This window comes from Momordica charantia (assembly GCF_013281855.1).
Source record: "Momordica charantia cultivar OHB3-1 chromosome 8 unlocalized genomic scaffold, Mcharantia_2.0 BLBB01000008.1, whole genome shotgun sequence".
In the NCBI taxonomy this organism is placed as follows: Eukaryota; Viridiplantae; Streptophyta; class Magnoliopsida; order Cucurbitales; family Cucurbitaceae; genus Momordica; species Momordica charantia.
This window is the reverse complement of record NW_028275166.1, coordinates 29,595,135-29,619,355: the sequence shown is the minus strand read 5'-3', so window position 1 is coordinate 29,619,355 and position 24,221 is coordinate 29,595,135. Positions and strand designations below refer to the sequence as shown.

At 33.8% G+C, this 24,221-nt stretch overlaps 2 protein-coding genes across 3 annotated transcripts; both read right to left on the bottom strand.

Moving 5' to 3' along the window:
• Positions 1-2,188: 2,188 nt before the first annotated feature.
• LOC111018200 (Zinc-binding dehydrogenase family protein) lies at positions 2,189-7,436 on the bottom strand. Its single transcript, XM_022294206.1, has 5 exons — positions 7,072-7,436; positions 5,697-5,877; positions 4,998-5,164; positions 3,981-4,063; positions 2,189-2,784 (listed from the first exon to the last, which is right to left on the bottom strand). Exons 1-5 carry the CDS (start codon positions 7,291-7,293, stop codon positions 2,409-2,411), a joined length of 1,029 nt encoding a protein of 342 aa, XP_022149898.1. The 5' UTR covers positions 7,294-7,436; the 3' UTR covers positions 2,189-2,408.
• Positions 7,437-9,193: 1,757 nt separating this feature from the next.
• On the bottom strand, positions 9,194-21,176 carry SYN4 (sister chromatid cohesion 1 protein 4). 2 transcript variants are annotated; one of them, XM_022294203.2, is made up of 16 exons: positions 20,296-21,176; positions 18,050-18,311; positions 17,847-17,944; positions 17,702-17,751; positions 16,602-16,651; positions 16,302-16,392; positions 15,774-16,104; positions 15,150-15,644; positions 14,551-14,997; positions 14,301-14,445; positions 13,735-13,871; positions 11,923-12,878; positions 11,597-11,630; positions 11,127-11,229; positions 10,037-10,166; positions 9,194-9,703 (listed from the first exon to the last, which is right to left on the bottom strand). In XM_022294203.2, the coding sequence occupies exons 1-16, from the start codon at positions 20,417-20,419 to the stop codon at positions 9,605-9,607; spliced, it is 3,552 nt and encodes a 1,183-aa protein (XP_022149895.1). In that variant the 5' UTR covers positions 20,420-21,176; the 3' UTR covers positions 9,194-9,604. The 2 variants fall into 2 exon arrangements, with proteins under 2 accessions (XP_022149895.1, XP_022149897.1); XM_022294205.2 differs by having other exon boundaries at positions 15,150-15,548.
• Between the last annotated feature and the right edge of the window lie 3,045 nt (positions 21,177-24,221).

Sequence of the window (24,221 nt, the reverse complement as noted above, 5' to 3'; positions counted from 1 at the left end):
AAAACATTTAAAATGGGATTGAAAAAATCATCTTGAATCATGTCCTCGCAACACCCTCTCTCAACTAAAAGATGTCGAAGTATGAGGAAAATATTGTTCTATAGTTGTTCAATTTTTTAACAAATGGATAATATAAATTTGAATGTGTGTATTAAATATTAACGTACTAATATTGATATGTATAAGAGCAACCGTTGGTTAAAACAAGTATTGTGTATGAATATGATAAGTGACAAAATAATAGTAAAAACTAAGAAATAAACTTTAAAATATAAAAAATTTGAAAACTCAAAGAATTAAACCGAGATTTAAATTTTAAATATTAAAAAACAGTTCAACAATCGTAAGGGTGAGGATCAAACCATCACATTTTAATTATGCTCCAATTAACCACGTTCACGAATATCACTAGTTTACGTAAATAATTGACACTATAATTTCATTCAACTTTGAAATCCAAACCAATGATTGCTTAGAGAAATTGACAACTTCACTCCACCCACGGATTATTGGCAATTGATGGGATGACTCGTAACGACGGTCCTCGTCATCATTTTGATTCACGTGCTTTATTCACTTGAATTATGTTTCGATCAACGATACTCATCAATATCGCTAGTTTATATAAATAATTGAAAAGTAATTTAATTTCACTTTGAAACCCAAGTAACCTTACTTAGGAAAATTGACAACTTCACTCCACCCACAGATTTTTGGCAATTGACAGAATGACTCATAATGACGATCCCGCCATCGTTTTGATTCACGTGCATTGCACGCACATGTATTTTGGTGTTGTAGTTCAATATGGACCGTTCGATCGTTTGCCCCTCTTAATCCTATTTCTGACACGTGGATGGTTAGATTTCGACCGACAGCTGTCATAAACATCACCATCTATTTATGTAGCTACCATTTTTTTAATACATTTATGTAGCTACCATTTTAGGTGAGACAGAGTATTTTAATGAAAAAAAGCATGATTGAGAGATAAGCTCCATTTCGATAGGGAAACATCTTGAATCACTAACACATGAGTTGTAGACATTTAAATAAAATCCAATCCACGAAATAATTTGATTTGAGAGATAAAATTTTTCCTGATTTTCCAAATTTTTGAAAAAAATTTAAAATTTTCTTCTCATGAGATAACCTAATCCCTCACCTAAAATTTTACCAAATCTCATGATATTTAAGCTTAATTGTGAGAAAATTTGAAATTCATTGAGTAGGTAAGAGTACAATTAAAAATTGTTAAAATATAATAGATTATATTGAAATCTTTTTTCTTTTTCTTCTTTTTTTTTTTTTAAATAGGGCTAAACCGAAAAACTCTCAACCAATTATTGACTAAATATATATTTAGTCAAACATTTTGAAGATAGGATTTTAGCGTTTGGAGTTGCAAACAAAATTTCATAGACAAGAAAAAAAATTTAAAACCAACTTTAAAATGGTGTAATCTCTTTGAGGTACAATTTGGGAAACATATACAAATTACTATAATTTTAAAAATATATTTGAAACTATAATATCTTCCACTAAAAAAAAGGAAAAAATTCCATTATTTCCCCCACAATACCCTAGTTTGTGAGGGAAATTATTTAATAAAATAACGTGTTTTCCTTCTTTTTCTTTTTAATGAATTAAGTATTTTCCAAATTTCTGAATACATCCATTTTCGATTGAGATATTGTTTTAGAATTAATCTGAACATAGTTAGTAGATAAAAATACTTATTCTAAATTAAGATGGTTCGATCCCTATCTTGTAGGTGTTAACTCAAAAAGAAAAGATAATTATTTTATAACTTTTGTGTTTATTAATTTTTGATTTTCTTAATCTAAGTCTTATATAATTTTAAATAACTATTTAATAAAAAATTAAATATTACGAAAATTACGTTTGTTTTTGCATAATTTCATTAGTATATATTTCAACTCCATTGAAAACATATTTAGATTCTTGAAAAAAGAAAATTTATAGTTTTTTAAAACCACTTTTTTTGGTTTTCAAAAATTGGCCAGATTTTAGAAATATTTATAAAAACTATATCACAAAACAAAAAACACAACTCTGAAAGTCATGTTTCTAAGCATAATTTTTAAAAACAGGAAACAAAAAACGAAATGCATTATGCTGATGAGTGATGATCAATAACAATACTTGAAAACTGAGGTCCATAGACTGCTAAAAAAATCCACAGCTTTTTTATTAGCAGAACAAATTATTTCAACAATGAACAGCTCAACAATGTCCCAGCAACAAGAATTCAGCCTTACAGAATTCAGAAACCGAATGAAAATGAAGAAGAATTGAATCTAAGCTTAAGAAGCTACAAATTCTCTCCCTATATTCAGCTAAATGTTTCGAGTTCAAGAACACGACCGTGACCGATACGATAATCATTAATGGGCTACACGAACAACCTGTTTACCTAAGTTATCTCCAGTGAAAAGTCCTACAAAGGCAGCTGGAGCATTTTCCAGACCTTCCTTCACATCTTCAATGTAGACAACCTTTCCCTGCTTGTAGTAATTACTAACTTGCTCGTAGAAGCGCGGAAATAAGTGCAAGTAGTCGCTTTGTAGGAATCCCTTCATGTTTACTCGTTTTGGTATGAGATTCCACAGGTTGCTGATTCCTTTTGGATTAGAGATGCTGTTCTGAGATATCACTCCACAAACAGCAATCCTACCATGAACTCTCATGTTGCAAAGTGCAGCATCAAGCATGTCCCCACCAACATTGTCAAAATATATATCTATACCTTCAGGAAAGCACCTGAAAATGAGATATATATTTGTCTTGAAATTTTCCCTTTTTCTTAATCGAAATTTTGATGGTGCAAAAGTTATGCCCACGACCCGAAGGTATGGTCGTGGTAGTAAGGGCTTGAGAGATGTTTGGAGGTACCTCCAAAATCTTGGATTATGTCGACAAATATAATGTTAAGGATGGATAAACTACCGATCAACTCAAAAACTTAAGCTGATGGACCGAATAAATTTAATTCAAATATAGATATCTGAACACATAATAATTTAAAATCTTTGTTTAAATACTAATTTGGTCCTTGTACTTTCGACTTTGGTTCATTTTAGTCCCTATACTTTCAAAACGTTCATTTTGATCTTTGTTCTTTTATCTTTAGTTCATTTTAGTCCATGTACTTTCAAAACGTCTGTTATGGTCCCCGTACTTTTAAAAAGTGACCATTTTTGTTAATTTGTTTTCACTTTTTTCAATTGTAATTTTAACATGACACTTCAATCATTACATTTATTGAAATATAGCCATAAATTTGTATTCATTGTACAAAATTTGTGTTAAAGTTTTGCAAAGAACGACAAAATTGGTCACTTTTTAAAAGTACATGAAACAAAATGAAAACGTTTAGAAAGTACGAGAACTATAATGAACAAAAGTAGAAAATACAGAGACAAAGATAAATGTTTTGAAAGTATAGGGACCCAGAGAAGCCAAAGCAAAAAATAGAGGGACCACAATATTATTTAAACTTCAAATCTTTTTTTCTCGGAGCTGACCTTGGAGTGTACAAAGTCTCACTAGGAATTAGTGAGGGTGGACATAAGTATAATGAGAGTGAAGTCCCCAATATTTCAATCATCAAAAGAAAAAGGGCTATGTCCACAAGATAACGATCTCTCTCACAAAGTGCACAAAAGGACAACCAAACTTGAGCTAATTACAAGGAAGAACAATTACAGAAAGAGTTTGAAAGTGATAATTATCAACAAGAACAATGATGTTAGGAAACTTTAATATTTCAGGCCATTCCATTTCCTATCGTGAAGCTGGAAATCATTTCTTTCTAACCCGAATTTTCCAACTGAGCTATCGCGAAAATGAAAGAAAGCATAGTATAGTATTCTGCGTAGATTTTTTGCAAATTTTTCTAATGCCGAGATAACTAACAAGTTTATTCAAAGTTATATTTTCAAGAATTCATTGCTAACCTTTTCAAAGTTGCATTCAAGTCTGACTCTTCTTTGTAGTTGAAAGCTTCGTCAAATCCAAGTTTACCCTTCAGAATATCAACCTATGATGACCATTGTAATTATCAGTGATAGTTATCCCATATTTAAAGGTCTTCCTTCAAGTTCCTCTATCAGAATTCAGAGATATGTTGGAAATAATAGTGAAGTATTAGGAATATTATTAGGATATTAGAAGTGCATAGTAGTCTAGGCTAAGAAATATTTCTAATAGAATGGTTATAAATAGAGTAGGTTAAAGGGTATTTTTTTAAAAATAAAGTAGAATTTAGGATTGGGAGAGAATTGAACCTCTCTAGTATTTAGTACCCGTGTAATTTTCTCGATATTGCAATGTATTGCCGCTCCTAATATTAGTGGGGAACTATTAGGAATGTGATTTGGACATTTAAACGGTATATTATTCATTAGTTCAAATTTGATAGGAACAAGAATGATATAACCAGAACACTAACTGTGATATAAGAACTACAATATCTCCCATTGGACCCCTCCCCTCTCTTGAGTATTCTGACCGAGTCTAAACTATACTAACTTATTGCCTACCTTCATCCTTTTCCTCTCACCCTACTTATAACCAAACTCTCTAACCCAATTACTAATATACCCTTAATACTCTAATAATATCCCCCAACCTATCCTAATAGCAATCCTATCAAAGAACCAGAGCTTGCAAATCAAGAAAAATTGGAGTGGAAATATCTTGCACTATCAAAGAAAATTGTAAGGGTACCAAGCATTCAAGATGCTTAATACCATCCCAAAACCATTTCCCAAAAGCTACAAGACTCCTGCAACCCAACCTTTTTATAACCGCTCCATAAACAAACTCCTTAGCTAATAATTAATATGCTCTTTTAATATCCTGCAGTATTCCTAATATTTCCCTACTCATATTCCTAACAATATATTTTGTCCAACATTCTCGAGATTAAAAGCAATGATACCATATGCTTCACGGGGAATCAAGACATTTACCTTTTCCTTTGTTCCAGCACTTCCTACAACATAACAACCGTGCAACTTAGCAAGTTGGCCAACTAGCTGACCGACAGCTCCAGAAGCAGCAGAGACAAATACTTTTTCGCCTTTCTTAGGGGAGCAAACCTCAAAGAATCCCGCATAAGCAGTAAACCCTGGCATGCCTGTGTAAAAATTTCCATAGTTTCAAGACCAGCTTAAACAGAGTGCAAAGGACAACTATAGTAAGAATAGAGTCATGTCAGAATATCAAGTTTTCCTGTTGAGTCTAACAAAGCTATATTTAGCAACACAGGGTATGCGTTCCGAGCTCTAAATCCAAAATTATATGTTCCAAGATGGCTGATTTTAAGATTTCAAACTTAGTAAGAACATGATTAAATTGTGGCTCATAATGATCATTTTTGTATGTAGAGTCGGTCTAAGAAATTCTAGGTGAAAACAAAAGCACAGAACAAATGTGTATTAGATTAATTCTAGGATTTGAGAACATGCTACCATAACTTTTACATCAGTCAGGTAAAGTAAGAACTTGACAACTGTAAGCAATCTGTAGATATTAATAACTAATGCAGTTTAAACCTGAGGGCAGGGGAGTCATATTGGTATTTTCAATTTCATATTGCCAAGAAAAAAAGAGAACTACATATTTCCAGGTGTGCAAAACTGATTTATACACTGAGGAAGAGAACATACCAAGAAGACCAACATGGAATGAGAGAGGGAGATTGTCCGGCTGAAGTTTTCTCAGCTGAATACTTCTCTTATTCATTAAGCTGTAATCCTCCCAAAATGTGATGCCTGAAACGATGTCACCGGTCTTGAAATTGGCGTCATCAGAGTCCAAAACTTCAGAAACCCCAAAACCTTCAACCACCTTCAATGGATATAACATTAGTAAGGGAACTTTCATCAAAATATAATCCCAAATTACTTGTCATACATACATTATAGGGGCAGTTTCACGTACAGTAATATGACCTAAAATAATAGCAAATCTAGCACAAGCTAAAAAGATTTGCAATTATAGCACAATTCTTAAAAAAACACTCATCAACACATGATCTCAATTCCGCAGATAGACGTGTATCACTAATAGACATTGATAGTTGCCACCTGTTACAATTCCCTACTTTATAAACTATCTCCCAGCAACAAAATCTGGTTGAAAGAGAACGGAAAGGCAAAAAGAAGCTACTCACATAGCCAAACCTAGTGATCAAATAAAAGATTGTGAGGCTAGGGTTTGACAAAGATAAACCTACTCAAGAAAAGTAACAAATAAATTGCTTTGGGAGCTTGTATCCTTGAACATTTTTCTTCCTTTTCATATATCCATGAAAATTTTGTTTCTTGTTAAAAAAAAAAGACTATTTTCTCCTTGTTCAAAGTTCAAAAAGGAGGGAGAGAGCTACCTCTTTAAGTTTGTGGTGACAAAATGCTGATCGTGGTATGTGCTTCAATCTATGTACATGCGATGGTCATGAAAAAAAAAAAGACGAAGGCAAGAGGCGCCTCACCTCTCGCCATAGGCACGCCTTGGCTTGCATCATCACTACATTACATGATGTAAAATTTATCTGAATTACTTTTCATCGTCCTGATGAATACTTACCTATGTATATGGAAGCTTCAAGCGCTTTATGATCATAATATTTTCCATTGAAATGCGAGATTAGAGAAATTAAATCGTTTGAATTTGGCATAACACCTTTACCAATTCGATCAAGTGTAGTGGGTACACAAAATAAACACAATGGGTTAACATAAAACAATGTCCAGCTTACAAATTACTTGTAGTAAGTACTAAACATAAAATTAACAGACACGTGAATGTATCAAATTAATTAGTGTGCTAATAATTAATCATTCATGTACAAGTCTAGATTAATCTTTCTAAGAGAAATCAACTTAAACAAAATGCATTGGAACAAAAAATAGAAGGAACAATTCTCATCCAAATCAGAAGACATCCAGCACCCAAAAGAGAAGAAAAACAAAACCCCAAAAATTTTACCGCATAATCTTGTACATAGAGTGGAAAACAGGAAATTAATTACAGAGTCAGTACCTGACCGGGAACGTAAGGAGGAATGTAAGAATCGTGGAAATCGCGCATCCGTCCTCGCATGTAAGGATCACAAGAAAGGAAGAGATTCTTGACGAGAAAATCTCCGGACCCTTTCGGAGCCTCGAGCTTACGCTTCCCAATTTTGAGTTCGAAGTCCGTCACTTGGGGAACTCCATTGATGTAGCCTTTGAATATCACCTGCTTGTTCTCTACTTCCGCCATGGCCGCGAAACCGAAGGATTTCTTTCTGGAATCAAGTGAGCTCACTAAGACTGTTGAATTCCGGAATTTGGATCGTATTGGAAAATTGAAATTGTCGAAATCTCGTCGTTGTCGTTATAACTTACTAAGTGCGAAATTATGAAGAACAAGTAATCAATGGCCGTTGGACTTTATAACGACTTTTTTTTAATATAAATTTTTGTTTGATCATTAATAAATATATTAACCTTAAATGAAAATCAAATTATTAGGAAGATATAAATTAAAATCTAATCTGCTAGGAAAATCATAAATGAGGGTATTTTGGTAACCAAAAAAATCTTTTTTCAAACTTATAAATCTAAAACTATAAATATTTTTAATAATAGTCCCTATGAAATATTGATGTTGATGTTGATATGGTCCAATATTGGTACTACTTAATATTAATATTTAATTAAATACTCTCTTAAAATATATATATATATATATATATATATAAATATACGTTCAATTAAATAATAATTATAGATGTTATTAATTTTTTTGTCTAACAACAACACAAAAAAAAAACAACAACAACACAATAAGCAACCCCACATGTTAAACTGTAACACAATCAAGTTTCTATCTCAAAAAAAAAAAAAAGGTTTGGTGCATGATAAGAAAAGTGAGTAAATAATCCAATTAAGTTTCATAAACACTAGAAATATAATTAAATCTTCTAATATATATTAGTTGATTGATCAAATAATAAAAATATTGTTTAAATATGTGTCAATTTAGATAACTTTTTTAAAAAAATATATTTTTGATTAATTTTTTTTTTATAAGAACTTGGAAGAATTACTCATTTATAGTATGATTATTTTAGCTTTCTCGATTTTAGATGACTAAAAATAGGATTTTAAAAATATACTGTGTTTAATAATACATAAAAATATTTTTTTATAATTACATTGGTCAAAAAATCCTTGTTGAAGGAATACTTAAATTGATTGTCCAAAAAAAAAAAACATTTAAAGTTGTACTATTATATTATAAACATTTGAGAGATATGATTACTAAGAAAAAAAGTGATTAAACTAGATAGTTTTTTAACTCACTTTATTCTGTATTGTTTAAAAAGATCAAAATTATTTTATTTATTTTTTTAACATTTTCCAATTAATCTCTTCTCCTTAATGGTTGATTAGCTTACACAACATTATACTGAATGAATTAGCAAAATTTCTAATATAAATTTATCATGGGCCAATTTTGAAATTAATCAACAAAAATATAACATAATAGATCGGATTTGAAATTTTAAACCACAGAAATCAAATTAAAAAAAAATACAAAGAATTGTTCATCCAACTTAAATAGCGCCTGAGATGAAAACCAAACCATTTTTGCCTAATTTAGGCCCTGTTAACCGTTTTATTTGTATTTTTCTATTTCTAAAAATTAAAATAAGTTTCAAAACATTACTTTCACCGTGTTGATTTATTTTGTTATATGATTTTTATAAACATAAGCCAAATTTTAGCGGAAAATAATTCAAAAATTAATTTTAATTAAGAATTTAAATATATTTTCTCAAGATATGAAAAACTTTCCAATGAAATTATAAAAAAAAAACAGGCATAATTTATACAAAAAAAATATTAATTTAGCATATGATATAATTAAAACAAAACAGCATTTAATTGTTTTGTTATATCATATGCTAAATTAATCTGATCTGTAAAACAAGTTAGCATAGATGAAGCTCATAAAAAAAATAAAAATAAAGAAACAAAAAATCTACGCAACTAAATCAGAGTAGCTAAAATAGAAGTTGAAGACTATTCTGCACAAGTTCACAGCTACATTTTTCTCATATTTACAGTGAAAATTTTGCAGCAAAGCCTCCAAATTCCAGCAGAGTCCACAAGGATTCTAACAAATAAATCAGCATCTTCAATAGCAAGGGACTATTTTTACAGATAATATATACATGAGGAGAGTATCTGTCATAATACAAAAGAAGTTGGGTACAATAAACACATTGATATACGATGACCCGACCCGACCGCGACTCCGACTAGACTGTTGACTCACTGACCCACTTACATAAACGTCTAGCTTAAAACAAGGCAATATATAAATAATAATAACAAAAAGAAGGAAAGAGAGAACAAAAGATTATTTTGTTGGGAAGGGGAGTTTTCTGGTGATAGAAAGAGCTATCGACATCCCGAGCGGAGCATCGGCCAAACTAACATCTACCGTAGCCTTTCTGTTTTCATTTTTTTGGTTTTTTGGTTTTCCCCCAGCTGTGTATCTCTTCTGCCTTTTCCTAAGTAAATCAGAAACTTGATTTCATGAGATTTATTCTTGGCTTTATACTAATGTTGTCAAAGGGTCTTTCCTGTTCTACATGGAGGTAATCCTTTGTCTTGAGAACCTGCAGCAAGAGTGATATGATTTTACACATAAATGAACCAGAAGAACAAATTGTTCTATGCACAAAAAATAAATGGCATGTTCTCATAGATGCGAAAACTAGAAGACGTCGGTGGGCAGATTCCGTATCCTGCAAGATGTGAACTGAATCCAACCGAATATCTTGTTTGCGTATTGAGAGTGATTATAGATCTCTCAAACTCTGTAAACTAATTTTTGGAAGTAACAAAAAGAGTCTTGCATAATAAATTTTTTCAATTGCCAAGACCAGAGTTTGTAATCATTCCTTGGTGCTGACAAGATATAAAAGTTATAAGGGCTCGAAACAACGTACCAGTGTCTCAAAAAACATTCTCGATGCTTCCTTCCGCGTTTTGTTAACAAGTAAGCTATCCATGTGAAGGACCTTTCTCCCATGTACATTTTCCCTATCAAAGAGATTTTGTAGATATCTGGCGACAGCCCTGTAACAAGGAACAATAATCGGTTCAGATGGGTTCGCAATAAAGAGACATGTAGATATGAGTCGGAATCGGTATGCTAAATGAATCAGATCTCTAGAATAAAAACTACACATTCGGTAACATCAACTGTACACGATTACAACCTGAAGAACACCAGAATTTATTAGCTTAAAGCCCATATATTGCTGTGAAGACTTATATGATGAAAACAGCAGATTGGTTGACCGATCTACATTTTTTTCAGTATACAACTTAGTTGGACAAACAATAAATATCCAACCAAAGGCCTATGAAAGTTACCATCCAAGTGCTGTTTGAGTGTGTTTTCTATGCAACAGAATTTTAGAACTGATAATAACCCAACTCAATACTTTAATAGATTAACTGCCCAAACATGTTCTCCATATTCTTTAGAGAACCGGGAGTCGGAGCTTTGCTCCCCTATACCCAAGGACACCCGCACCCGCCCCAAGGCCTTGACCTGGGAGATATCAAAAGTTTTTGATATTAAGCTCACCGAAAGATTCGAAGTTGAGATCTCTAACCCAGTTGACCAATAAACCTCATGCCAATCCCTTTAGACATATTCTCCATATTAAAAATCTGAATCGGCTTTAGAAAAATCAAGAGAATTTTTTATGTTATTCCAAAATAGCACTATAGACTTTAAAACTCAAGAGCACAGTAGTATAATCTATAGACCAGATCCAGTTCAAATAAGGACGTGAAATAGCACCTTAGTCTTTAGTTTAGTCTGTGAATTTATTATAAAGTATTAGAATTAACTTAGATCCAAAAACATAAAATTTGGTGAAGCTGAAAGGTGTAAAATTTTAACATCCCAAATGTAGAAAAAGGCAACTCTCATTTGTGAACCCATGAAGTTATATTTCAAGTAAACGAGCTCAAGCATTAAGAAACAATAGAAGAGAGAAGAAATAATAGTAATAGAACACATGCCTGGTGCGGGAAGACCATCCACTGTTTTCAAGAAAGGTAGGATCTGCTGCATATTGCATGTTATCCTCATCTTCTTCTACATCATCATCTACGTTCAAAAATTCTGTAGGAAAGAAAAAATATATAATCAGAAAACATAACAACAAAAGTTGCTCTTATGTAAAAACATTAATTTGGAGCCTCAAGGATGGAGGTTAGTTAAAAGAACCCTGAAGCTGATTTCCTTGGGAAATTTGAGAAATGAAATGCAGATTAGTGATTAAAAGAAAATATAATGATTTCCAGAAAATAATTGAGGGTAGAAATTCCATGGGGAGAGAGAAGTGAACAAGCTACGGCCGATAATTTGAATTTATTTTCTTTTAACGGTATAGGAAATCGATGGGGAACACATTATCTGCTAGTCAAATTAAGGTTACAGAGGACAGCATCTAATCAAGAATGTTAAAATAAGCAAAAGAAATGCAAACCTATATCATTAGCAACTGAGGCATCCTCGAAGTCCTGCACAACAAAGAAAGTTTTAGACACAAGGGAAGCAGACAAGTAGAGTAAATAAAGGGTACAGTTTTAGAAAAATCTGTAAAAGTTCTGTATTGATTTGGTAAAATTACACACGATCCTTTCCATTAATTTAGTAAAACAGTAAGGGAAACCCACAAATTCATTTGGCAACTTTCTCCTTCCTAAGCAGGACGCAAAGGTTTTAATGGGCATTTTCCAGAAAAGGTATTATTGTTCATTGATAACAAACTGATAATGACAAAGAAAATACAAGGAAGAAAGTTGAACATACGCCACGGTCTTCTGCTATAGGATGGTCAAGAGTAGTCATTTCTGTGTCCACAATGTTGAGCAAATCAGTTTCTTCAGGATAGTCTGGATTTAATCCTCCATTGAAGGAGGCACTCTTGAAGTCCATTTCAAATTCCGATGAAAATTGATGATCCATCTGAGTTTCATCAATTAAACAAAGAGAAGATGCATCCCTCTCATCACAAACAAAGTCTGCTGTATTTACTCCATCCGCCTCAATCTCCCCTAACTTAACATCTAAGATGCTTTCTGCGGGTTTGTCACCATTTTCAGGAGTCAGATAATTGGATTCACAATTTTCTCGAGGTGAGGTTACAATGGAAACATTGTGATCGGATTTTTCAGAGCCAACATTGTCTCTGATCTCAGTGCAATCATTAGCATTAACAGGGTCAAGACCTATATTCTCCGTCTCCACTGTAAAAGTGTCTTCAACACCAGGCTGAGATTCAAACATCTTCTCTGGAGAAAAGCAAGAAATATCCATCTGCAACGAAGCATTAGGATCATCATATTTATCCCCAATATCTAAGGATGGCAGCTCTAACTCCTGAATGTCAAAGCTATTTGCTGCATCGGCAACATTTCCCACTTCGGTATCTATTTTTTCCATCTCTCCAAGGAGTTCCAGTCCAGCATTCTCAGTTGAGGTCACTTGCTGCTCTTGTACATCAAGATCAGGACACTCCAATGTCAACTCTTTGGCCGACTCGTTCTCAATAGTAACCTGAGCAGGCTGAGATTCTAGATCATTTCTGCCAATCACTGCTTCAGGGTTTGTTTCTGTTGCACTTTCTTCAGTGGTATTTGGCCTAACAGCAGACTCAAAATCGTTTCCTGCCTCAGTAGAAGCACTGACTGGATCCTTGTCATAAACCCTGATTTCACTAAGGTCAAATGTTTTTGTATGCAATGAGGATAGTTCCTTGGTGATACCTAAAGCATACACAAAAGACCTTCCCTTCAGAAAGTTATTCTCTTAACTTGCTAGCTAGGAGAGATTATTTAAACAATGCAACTAAAACAACCCAAAACAAGAACCAAAATGACATTCGGAGTAGATTACAGACGCCAAAATACTCATTGATTTCTTTTTAAGGGAATTAATTAAGAAAAAATGTAAACAAACAAACTTTTGATGTAAAAAAGTATTATTAGGGTGATCAAGAGAAAAATGAGGGATTTATTTTGGGAGTGGTATGGGGAGGGACATTGAAACATCTTGTTGAGTGGAATATGTTCTCCATGCCACCGGAGCGTGAGGGTTTGGGTATTGGCAATCCAAGGAAAAAAAAACGAGGCTATTCTAGAACAATGATGATGGATATTTTCAAATGAATCGAATGGATTGCCTAAGGAAGTAAAGAGTATTAGTGAGTTTGGGTGGTTCACAAAACATAAAAATGGGGGGAAGTTGTAGTAGTCCATGCTTCTTCTGGGTTAGTATTATCAATGCATTTATAATTACCCTCAAACTGTAATTCGTCGAAGTTTGGAGGCAGTTATGGCAATATGTTCTGGTAAATTAACGATGAAGCTATTTTCTATCGTAAGGCTCCTAATAGGAGGTTAGTGCTGTTCATATTACGACTTTTCAAATATGAATGAAAAGTTATGTTTGTCCAAGAAAAAATTAATAATAATAATAAAACGAGTATTCTCATGATAAGTGGTCGTTGACCATTGACTCAACCCCAGGTCCAAAAATTAATTCTTGACAAAGATTGATTAGATAAAATTCAACTACTGCTGAAGGTGATGAATATGAATATTTTCTAGTACAACAAAATACCTGTATATATGGATTCACTGAAAATTTCATCTTCTAAGGATTGTCTCTGAATCATTGAAATTTCAGGACGAGTACAGGGTGCCTTTTTACGAACACGGCGTATATCTTCAGTACTCGTAAGCTGTTGACGTATTGTGCTGAAAAATAATATTAAACATGTTAGTGTCTCAGCAGGAAAGAAGATCCATTTACTACAATGAAGGTAAGTACTTAACCAATTAAAATAAATGGTGAAATATGTGCAAAAGAAGAAAACAGGTCCAACCCAACCTCCCCCCATAAGAAAATTTTGAAACAAAGAACAGATTTTTTATTGAAATATTGAGACAAAAAGTTAGAAACAAAACACAAACTTCCTGTCCTACTTTTGGTAAAAATTCTCATTATTTAAAAGTTGATGGGAAGTATAAATTGAGAGATTGCTTCAAATCCATAATAAATGAACACAAATTTGAAGGAAAAGTTAGATATAAAAATCAAACAAAATAAAGAAAATTAGTAAAATAAAGCACAACTTAAATATCACATCAAGTATTAATAAACAAATGGATGCATACGATACATACTCTCCATGCAAAACCATCATATCATCCATAAGCACCTTCTTCTTTGAGGTGCCAACTCGAAGTGCAGATCGCGGACGTTTCAAGGATATTGTTTCGTGCACAGGAGGTGATGGTTTCATTTTCAAAACTGAAGATCGTCTTCCAACTAAAGAAACATAAAAATCTACTCAGTGACATCCCAGTCTACCAATTAAAAGGTTGTAAAAATCAGCACACTTAGTCAGAGGTGTTCAAAATGAAGTAATAATACCTAAAATAGATGACAACAAATCATCATCATCAGGAATGGATTCGGTAATTCTCTTAGATCGGTGCACCGCGACTGACTCAGCTGAGTTCAAACTCTGGGCCGTTAAAGTACTTTCGGTGAAAGTTCGCTTCTTCCCTGATATAAGATCAGTTCCAGAAGCACCTCCATCATCCTCAACAAAGTTCCCTTTGTCCAGGGAAGAATCCAACGGCAAGTGGTCACCATGTATTTCAGTAAGGCCTTCTGGTACAGAAAGCAACTTCTCAGGTGCAGGGAATTCAGAGGTGGGAGATCTATTAGAATTTTCTGTGCAAATATCATTAGACAACGTGGAATCCAAATGTTTGCCAGAATCCCTGCAACCATCCTGCCTGTCTTCTGACATTTCTGCATCAGGCTTCTCGCCCTTTTCCAAATTTTGCACATCAATTGCTCGGCAGCTTTCACCTAAAATCACAAATGATTAACTAAATAATTTTCAAATTAACAATGTACAGAATGGGAGCCCAAGAAGAATAAGGTACATCCTCTCTTCTGGGCCTTTCGAATAAGATAACCATAACAACAGTAAGCCAAACCCAAACCCACTAATCGATTACCTTCAAGAGATGACCTATCAGGTTCAATTACATGGGAATTGCATGGCTGAAGCACAGACTTCTCCATGGATGTAATTTCTTCACCGATAAAAGAATTCTGAGCCTCAGTGTCCTTTGGCTCCTGAAATTCCTTAGATTCAGCATCAATAACCTCAGGCCTACCAGGAGATTCCTCTTGGTATGTCATATTTGGAGCAACTTTTCCAGGTGAGAATACTTCACCCGAGCTGTCTGTAGGCTTTAAGGATGCTTGATCACCAATCAAAAAACCCTCTGATGCTAAGACGTGTGTGCTATCTGAAGAAACTTTATGACCCACATCCTCCAAATCAGGGGTGACCCCAGAGCGACTAGGAGACATGGCAGCTGCATCTAATGTAGATCTGCTGGGTTCACATTCTGCATCAACGTGATCGAGAAGGGTCATTCCAGGCTCATTGTTTATTACAACTCCATTGTTCATATCTTCTCCTGTGCTTGGGACACTCAATGCATCTGTAATCCATATGAGCGTTTCACAGAAGAGGTTTTTTTTTTTTGGAGAAACAGCAAAGAATGATTTCAGGATTTCAGAAACAATATGAGAGAAAAAAAGTTAAAAGGTAATTAGTAATTAGTAATTACCTCCTTTCATCTTTTCCATTGTATTTGTATCATCAGTTGACAAAGTAAACTGTTCAAGTTTTCCATCTTTGTTTTCTGGGTCACTAGAAAGATGGCCATTCTCTTCAGGATGCATGCTTCTTACAGTCTCATAATCCAAATCGTTATGGGAAGACCAATCTGAAGCATCGGTATTACCACCATAAACATCCGACTTCCTGGATTCATTATTTTCCGTTCCCACAGCTCCCTGTTCCGTTACACCATGATCTTCCACTTTCAAAGGACCATCACTATCCTGAACACTAGACGTGTGATACTCCTCCACTCGTCTTGTAGTAGATGATGGACCCTGTGCAACATACGAACTTACAATTTGTGAACAACTCAGGATTCAAATAGTTACAATTTGTATAGATAGATTCTATCGTTTACATAAGCTATAATGTAATAGTGTAAACAAAAAATTATCACAGAATAAAGAAAAAATTGTAAGCTTCAATCATCAGATGATAATAAGTCAATTATTAACCAAACCCATTGACATACCTGCATCGTTTCAAAGGTTTCTAGGATTTCCTCATTATTTTCATCCTTGTCTTTAAAGACTGTGGATTGAGAAGGGGCCTGTGGATCAGTACTGTAACCACACACACACACCAAAACAAAACAAAAAAATCACAACCTATAAGCACTCCATATAAAATGCTTCCAACCGTAAAATACCATGACAATTTCAATAAGAAATTCTGCTCTTATATAAAAGACCTTTCCTTCTTTTGTATGTGTGCGTGTTGTTGTTCGGGGGGGTAGTAGCTCTAAAATAGCATAGAGATATAAAATTCTTACTCTGAAATTTCATCATGTCCTTTAATAGTGATCTTCTCTACAAAGAGTTCCTGCTTGTCAAATGGGGAGACATAATTAACAAACAGGAGGGAGGAAAATATTTAACAAGAAAGCAGGAGAAGGAGGGAAGTAAAAATAAGAACTAACAAAAGCGCTATACTAAACATTTGCTCCTTTTTTTTTTCTAATATGGAACAAAATTGATGACAAATCACTCCTCCAATCCGTAATCCGTTTTACTTATCAAAGGAAGGATACACAGGAGTTACAAGGGAGAATTGAGATATATGGATATGTATGGGTAGTAAAAAAGGAGTTACTAGGATATATGGATATGAATTCGTAGTTACAAGGGAGTTATGGAAAGAAGTTACTGGTTAGTTACTAATAGGAAGACATTGAGTAGTTACTAATAGTAAATAGTATATAAAGCACAATAGTTAGAAAAGAGGGAATCTCCAAGTTATGTATTGCGGAGAGAACAGACCTCTCAAAGTCTGTGAACTATGAAAATCTCCTCTCTCTTTTCTCTACATAAATAAAGGAAATTTTCTACTGGTTGCCTATTAAGTGGTATCAAAGCAAATCGATCTTAGAAATAGATTCAGAAGGTAGTAAGATTTTGTTGAAAACATACGAAATATTGAAGAATGTGACAGAAGAATTGGCATCATTCAATATGAAGCCATTCGAAGAGTTTAGAAGAAATTTCCAACATAAGACTAAAGAATGGAATGAAAAGAGGGGGTCATCGTCCTATTCCTCTCAAATGAATCTCTCTCTCTAAACCTTTCTACAATTACTCCTTTTTCGACATTTGCACCAATAGGAGTGCTTTTATGTAAGCTCCAAGGAATTTGTTAGGATGTCTCATCCTTCCTTCTGCATTTCTTCTTTATAATGAAAGGCGTTTCTGTCTCTAAAAATAAAACCAATTTCTTCCTATTTTGATCCCTAAATTTATTTAGAGACCAAAGGCTTCAATCATAAAAAATTCCAAACTCAAAATCTAGGAAACTGCATTTAGTAAATGCAAACTGACAGCTCAAGATTCTTCGTCATCCAACAATACATTCAAAACAAAACATGTACTCTGTTACCTCATCAAGATCTAAACCAAGTTGTGAAGCATCTCCATCACCAAAACGCTCTGAATAGCCAAGAAGATTAAAACTTGTCCGATCAGCACATAATTGAAGTTAACTAAAATACCATGACATCAAATATGGAGCACAGAGTACTAACCATCCAAGCCAAATTGAGAAGTGGTGTAAACTACACCCTCCATAGTATCTTGAAGGGTAATTTGCTCCCGAGAACTAACGTGATGATCAACATAATTACTGCAGCCAAAATAAGATGTCATTCACTGGGAGAATGCTAAATATGGTTTTGTTAATATTGCTGCTGGTTTTAGTATAAACATAACTGAAAAACCTTAAACTAACCCCTGATAAATTTCATTGTCTGGAAGCTCAAAATCATCCAGATCAAAAGTCTCAGGCAGAGTGATAGAATGGTACGGAGCAGTAGATTCTTCAGGGGGTAAATCAACAGCAGTAGAGCGGAATGCTTGCTTTATCTTAAGCAGAGCTTCACTACAATCATCAAATAGGTAATTCACCTTTCTAGAATATATCCTCACCACCCCAAGGAGAAGATGGCTGGACAATCGCAGTGCAATCGGCACATCGGGGAAAAGTATTGAATCTGTTCCGAAAAAAATATATATATATATTAATAAACAAGTAATTTTCTACCAGGGAAACACAGTCAATAGTGTTTTAAAAAATGTATCAAGTGGCATCTTAAATTATCATTTACAGGTGAACTTTGTCCAATCTCCAAAAGTAGAAAGATACCCCCAAAGTTGACAAAGAAAAAATCATTACACAAGCAACCTTTTGAACTATAATATCATAAAATACAAGTTACTGAAACTAAATAACATTGTGAATACTCCCGTATAAACAAAAGGCACTAGCTTATAAAATTGGGGGAGATAAATCTCTCAAGCTTAGTCTCAGATCATTTGCTACATCAAACTTATATTTGTATTAATATTCAACTCTAATCATCCTACCACAGTACTGAGATCCCAGAACACAGCCAGTTCACAGAAACATGCAAATAGTTACTCATCAACAAACGTTTTTTGCCATATTAAATACTACTCACACTATGATCTCGCATTAAAAACAATACTTTACAAGTAAGACATTTCTTCTCATAACCAACATTAATTTCATTCAGACAGAAAACACACTGCTGTATGTTACAAAAACCTTCATTTAAAAGAAGACTAACGTCCTTAAATATAGAAATAGCATAAGTCCTAAGACAAGCATTAAGACACAAAAATTTATATGAGCTCTTAACTCATCTATCAAACGATCCAACACACATTAGAAACCTCTCTGATCATCAAAATTTTTTAGGAAGCCTCTGATCTTAATATAAATTATGGCAAGATTGAAATCCTTGGGGTTAATTTGAAGGAATGTAATACTGCTACGTCCGCCACCACTTTTGCTCGTAATATTGGCTCTTGGCTTTCCGATAATTTGGGCCCCCCTCTAAACGGGAAGTATAGATCCAAATCGTTCTAGCTGCCCATCATAGAAAAGGTGGAGAACAAGCTTCAAAAATGGAACCACCTTTATCTCTCTAAAGGCAAAAAGCTCACGATCATCCAGGCAGTTTTATCTAATCTCCCTACTACCTATCTTTTTTCAATATAACAGTTAGGGCAGCTAAACTTATAGAAAGAGTGATCATAAATTTTCTCTGGAAAGGTCCAAACTTGGATGACAAAACGCACCTGGTTAATTGACAAAAAATGCAGCTCCCTCTATCAAAGGGAGATTTAGGAATTGGCAATTTCAGGAAAAAGAGCATCCACTCATTCGGAACTGAATTTGAAAGCCATAGTTCGATCCAAACGTTTTCGGGATGCCCCAAGCCCTCTTACCAGGATTGTTGCCCAGTGATTAAAGACAATTTTAAAGAACCATGGAGTGCCATTTAAAAAGAAACCTACCTCGTGAAGGAGAGCTCTTTGTAAGATTAGAAAGGGCAACAAAATTAGCTTCTAGAATGATTTGTGGGAACTAAACTCTCCATTAGAAAGGCCTTTCCCAACATTTTTGCCCTCGCCACTAACAAAAATCTTTGGTCTGTCAAGCTTGGTCCAATTCAACAAGTTCAATGGATTACTCCTTCTAAAGAGCGCCAAAGAGTAGAAAATAGCTGAATGCAGCTTATAAGAAAATAAGCTATGGATGAGAAAATAATTTACCCTTCCAGCTTATAAGAGAGGTACTGGATGTGAAAGATTTGCCACTGAGAAAAAGGTATTACCGTGAAACTACAGCATCCTAAAAGTACTAAATTAAATCCTCAAAGAAAAAGATTCTTGGGCTTTACTAACGAGAAATTGTATCACTGAATACTACAGTACTAAATAGGGGGACTGGAGAGAAACCCGCGAATCAGACTTTCATTCAATAACCGCAATTTGGATTGGTCAAGTAAAGTTCATCTACACTACATCAGACTTGTTTCGAGAAACAAAAGTAGCCTGATTTTGTAACTTCTCGTATCTCTATCATATGTTCTAGCAGCTTTGGTTTGTCTAAGAAGGAAAAAGAAAAATGAAAGAACCAAGAACATAGAGTGAAAAAAAGCAACTTACCAACTGAGACCCCAATATCAGTGTCCGCCACTTGATTTTTTCGCAGCTTCCTCTCCAAATGTGCCGCTATCCATATTGTCCCAAGCGGCCCTTTCTTGGCCAATATGAATTGAGAATAGAACATCTTTCACTTCACCTCTGAAACCTTAACTTCAACACATAAACTGTTTCACAGACCTTCCCGAAGTCGCAAAATCCCATTAAAATCTCCAAGCAGGACAACAGAAGAACTCAAATTTCAGCCCAATAGGAGGTCTTAGATACGGTTGGACCCCAAAACCATCTTCTCAGCACCAAAAACACCATAAAAAATTACAGAGAACTAAACCAACAAAATTTATACAATTTATAACAGAAACCCTAATTCCGAACCACTAACAGTGTACCCAATTTCCACCCCTAAAGACACAAATTTGACAATTCCGTCCTAATTTCGAACATAAAACCCGACAACTACAAAACCCCACGAACCAAAAACGACAAATACCAAGCTAAGACAAAACCCAGAACTTCGAACCCACAAAAAATCAAGACTTCAATTCCCAAAATCGAAGTGGGCCTCCCAGAAACACTTCCCACAAAAGCTCGAATACCACAACTCCCACAAACAAACGGCGAGGAAATGAGAACCCAGATAGAGAATCAGCTAGAAATAGAAATCCCAGCAAGCGAAGTCTTCGAGGTAAGTCGGTAACAAAACGAGCAGAAGGTGAAGTGGAGAAGAAGGAGGAAACAAGGAATCTTGAGAGGAGAAGAGTGAGCGAACCGGATCAGACCGAGTTGACCCAGAAATTGAAGAGAGAGAGAGAGCGAAGGAATCTGAGTGTAATGGTGAGAGAGAGAGAAAGGTTGAAGAAGCGCGTCTGGGTCGGAGCTTGAAGATTTTCGAACAGTAAAAAAAGCCGCTGTTGGACACCAAAGGGGCTGTCTTGATCACACGCGTCGAGGCGCGATTGGTTGGTGTTCTTGAGTATGATATTTGAGGTTCTTGCAAGTAAAATCAACCAAAAAAAGTTCCAAATTTTTTAAATCTTCGGGAAAGAGCCGTCTTGGGAAAGCTTTGATTTTCCTAAACATAATCCTCCTTTTGTCATTTTTTAAGCCTTCTTATTTATGTGTGAATATAAAGTCCATACGAACTTCTTTCTCAACTTTGTCGATTTCTATATTTATATTCTTAAATTTTATATTATAAATATTATCATCAAATAAATGTTGACGTAAGATGTCCATTATATTTGAGCATAGAAAATCTATCCAAACGATCAAATGAATGTTCTTGTAAACAACGAACCTGCCCTACAGAAAGTGAACACTCTAATGCTCAAGTTGAAATTTGGAAAATAAAGTTGTAGTTGAGATTCATGCGTACTTTGAATATAGTGTACCCCTACTTTTATAGGTGATTGCCAGACGAAAAAGTCGTCAACTCCTTGTCAATTCATCCTCGAATCACAGGATTCGCACAGATTTTATGGGCGTTTTGCTACCTTCCTTCCCGGAGTTGCCAGCTACTTCAAAGATGGCGGAACATATTGAAATAAGGATCAGCGTCTGAAATATAATTGAGTTTGGCTTCCCAACCTCATCTGCTTATGACTCTTTAGAGTACCCTTCAACGCGTTGTTTCGATGGTGCGACACATCAGATCCCACACAACCCGTTAATTTATCTAGTTGTCTGTCATGTTAACTTAGTAAAAATTATCCTTAAAAATTTATTGTTACCTATCACATTTAACTTATAGTTAGTCAAAAATAATATATATTTTTCACATTACATCTACTTAACTAGAATTTATCTTGTTGGCTATAAACTATACGAAGTTTCACCTACCTTCGTAAACTTTCCGTTTTAATTTCAAGAAGTTATCTCTGTTAGAACATTTTTATTAAAAATATTTGACACGATATTGATTGAATTAATAAGTAATTTTTGGCATTACGGGTTAACAAAAAGTAAAAAAAGAGTAAATCAACCATAAATAAGAGTTAATTCCCAAAATGTTGGTTATATTATTCATCTCACTCTCCCTTTTTTTTTACCTATATCAGTGTATCACGTTACATCAACAATTAAATTATCGTCTTAACAATTTGAATTTATTATAATCAAAATCGAAAATTTTTGGATGGTAATTAAAATTATGTACATATAGAGATGATAAAAAGCGGAACTAACTTTTATAATTTAACCTATATAATTATCTCATTAGTTTATATGATATGTTTTTAATATTTTTAAAGATTTAGTCTTATTTTTCAATGAACCATCAAATTCTTAATAATGTGAAAGTTTGAGAAATATACTATTTTGCTAATATAGCAATTTCAATTATGCTAACATAAGTTTAGTTTAGCGTTATTTGTGCATATTTCCAACAATGAAGTTGTGAGTTCGAATCCTCTCACCCCACTTGTTGTACTAAAAAAATTGACTAACAAAATTATAACATGAAGTACTATAGAATTTAAGAATTAAATGTAAATTAATCTCAAACCATCCTTTCTTCGATAAAACATGTAGTATGGTTTTATTATATTCTTTTAGACTTAACACTAATAAGTTAAATTTAATCATTGAAAAATATCATAAATATTAAGAATTGAATTATATGTCGTCTAACTAACTCAGAGCATAACTACGAATCTAATATAGTTCAATTTATTAAGATATTTATTTCCAACCAAAAGATCGTAGTTACGAACTACACATGTTGCACTAAAAAAATAGTCCAGCTTAATATTTTCTAAAAAATACTAATATTTTATAGAGAGATAGCATAACTTAATATTTTAATTATATAGATGACATGTCATTTCATTTTAATAAATATGGCTCCCATAATCATTAATACTCAATGACCAATTCTCCAAACCAATGCAAATATAATGTCTCTTTCTAGTAATCAAAAGTAACCTCCCACGTCAAATTCATGGAAGGTAAATACGGATGGAGCATGGCGAGCTGTTACAAACATCGGGGGATTGATTGGATTTTAAGAGACGAGAAGGGAGAAGTCATCAAAGCAGGCTGTAGAATTATAAGAACGGAAAGAAATATTACTTACCTAGAGGTGATGGCTATCTACGAGGGATTGCGTGGATTCATCTACTTCACAGACAGTGTCAATATCAAACTGAAATTATTTCGCTTTTAAAAGAAATTTGGCAGATGATGGAAAATATAGAAATAGTTTCAATGAGACATATCAGTCGGGAGGCAAATAAGATGACCCATGGTTTAGCCAGACGAGCGATGGAAAACGATCTGAGGGATGAGCGACTGGACAATTTAGTTTTTTCGGAATTTGTATTAAGTTAAGTTGTTTTTTTTTTCTTATTTCCTCAAAAAAAAAAATCAAAAGTCAGATAAAATATTGTACCAAATAAAAGGCTTAAATCAAATCTTCGCTGTTGACTAAAGTACAATCACTAAATATGAGTTGTAAAGGGGAAAGCCAAATTTTATTTTTTAGTTTTGTGTTGTATTTTTATTTTACTTTTGAATTCTTAGTCAAAATTGATACATGTGTGTGTATATATATATTAGTACTATAAGTTAACTTTGGATGAAACTATTTTTACCTAAAAACACTTCTTTTATAAGTACGAATTAAATGAGCATGTTTTAAGGTCTCTTATTTGATTATTTGTTGGGCCAATCATTGGGCTTAAGACCCAAAGGTCCCACTAAGCTTTAAGAAGCCACGTGTCGAAGCCCCCTTCTTATTAGGCTTAGGGCTTACAATTATCTTTCCCAACAATGGATCATACATTTAATTTAATTTAGTTTGATCTTTTAACATTAAATTTATTCCAATAATAGATCATGAGTTTTTAAGCTACTTAGATATTGTAGACTTATAAAATAAAAAATCAATTAAACTCTTTAATTAATTAACCTCAGAGTCAGAGACTCTCATT

Coding starts and splice junctions, on each gene's coding strand:
- LOC111018200 (XM_022294206.1), bottom strand. CDS start 7,293: ATGGCGGAAGTAGAGAACAAGCAGGTGATATTCAAAGGCTACATCAAT. Junction 5,878..7,071: donor CTCCTTACGTTCCCGGTCAG/GTACTGACTCTG, acceptor TATCCATTGAAG/GTGGTTGAAGGTTTTGGGGT. Junction 5,165..5,696: donor ATTCCATGTTGGTCTTCTTG/GTATGTTCTCTT, acceptor ATTTTTACACAG/GCATGCCAGGGTTTACTGCT.
- SYN4 (XM_022294203.2), bottom strand. CDS start 20,419: ATGTTCTATTCTCAATTCATATTGGCCAAGAAAGGGCCGCTTGGGACA. Junction 16,652..17,701: donor TTGGTTTAGATCTTGATGAG/GTAACAGAGTAC, acceptor TTTGACAAGCAG/GAACTCTTTGTAGAGAAGAT. Junction 11,631..11,922: donor CTATAGCAGAAGACCGTGGC/GTATGTTCAACT, acceptor TTTGTTGTGCAG/GACTTCGAGGATGCCTCAGT.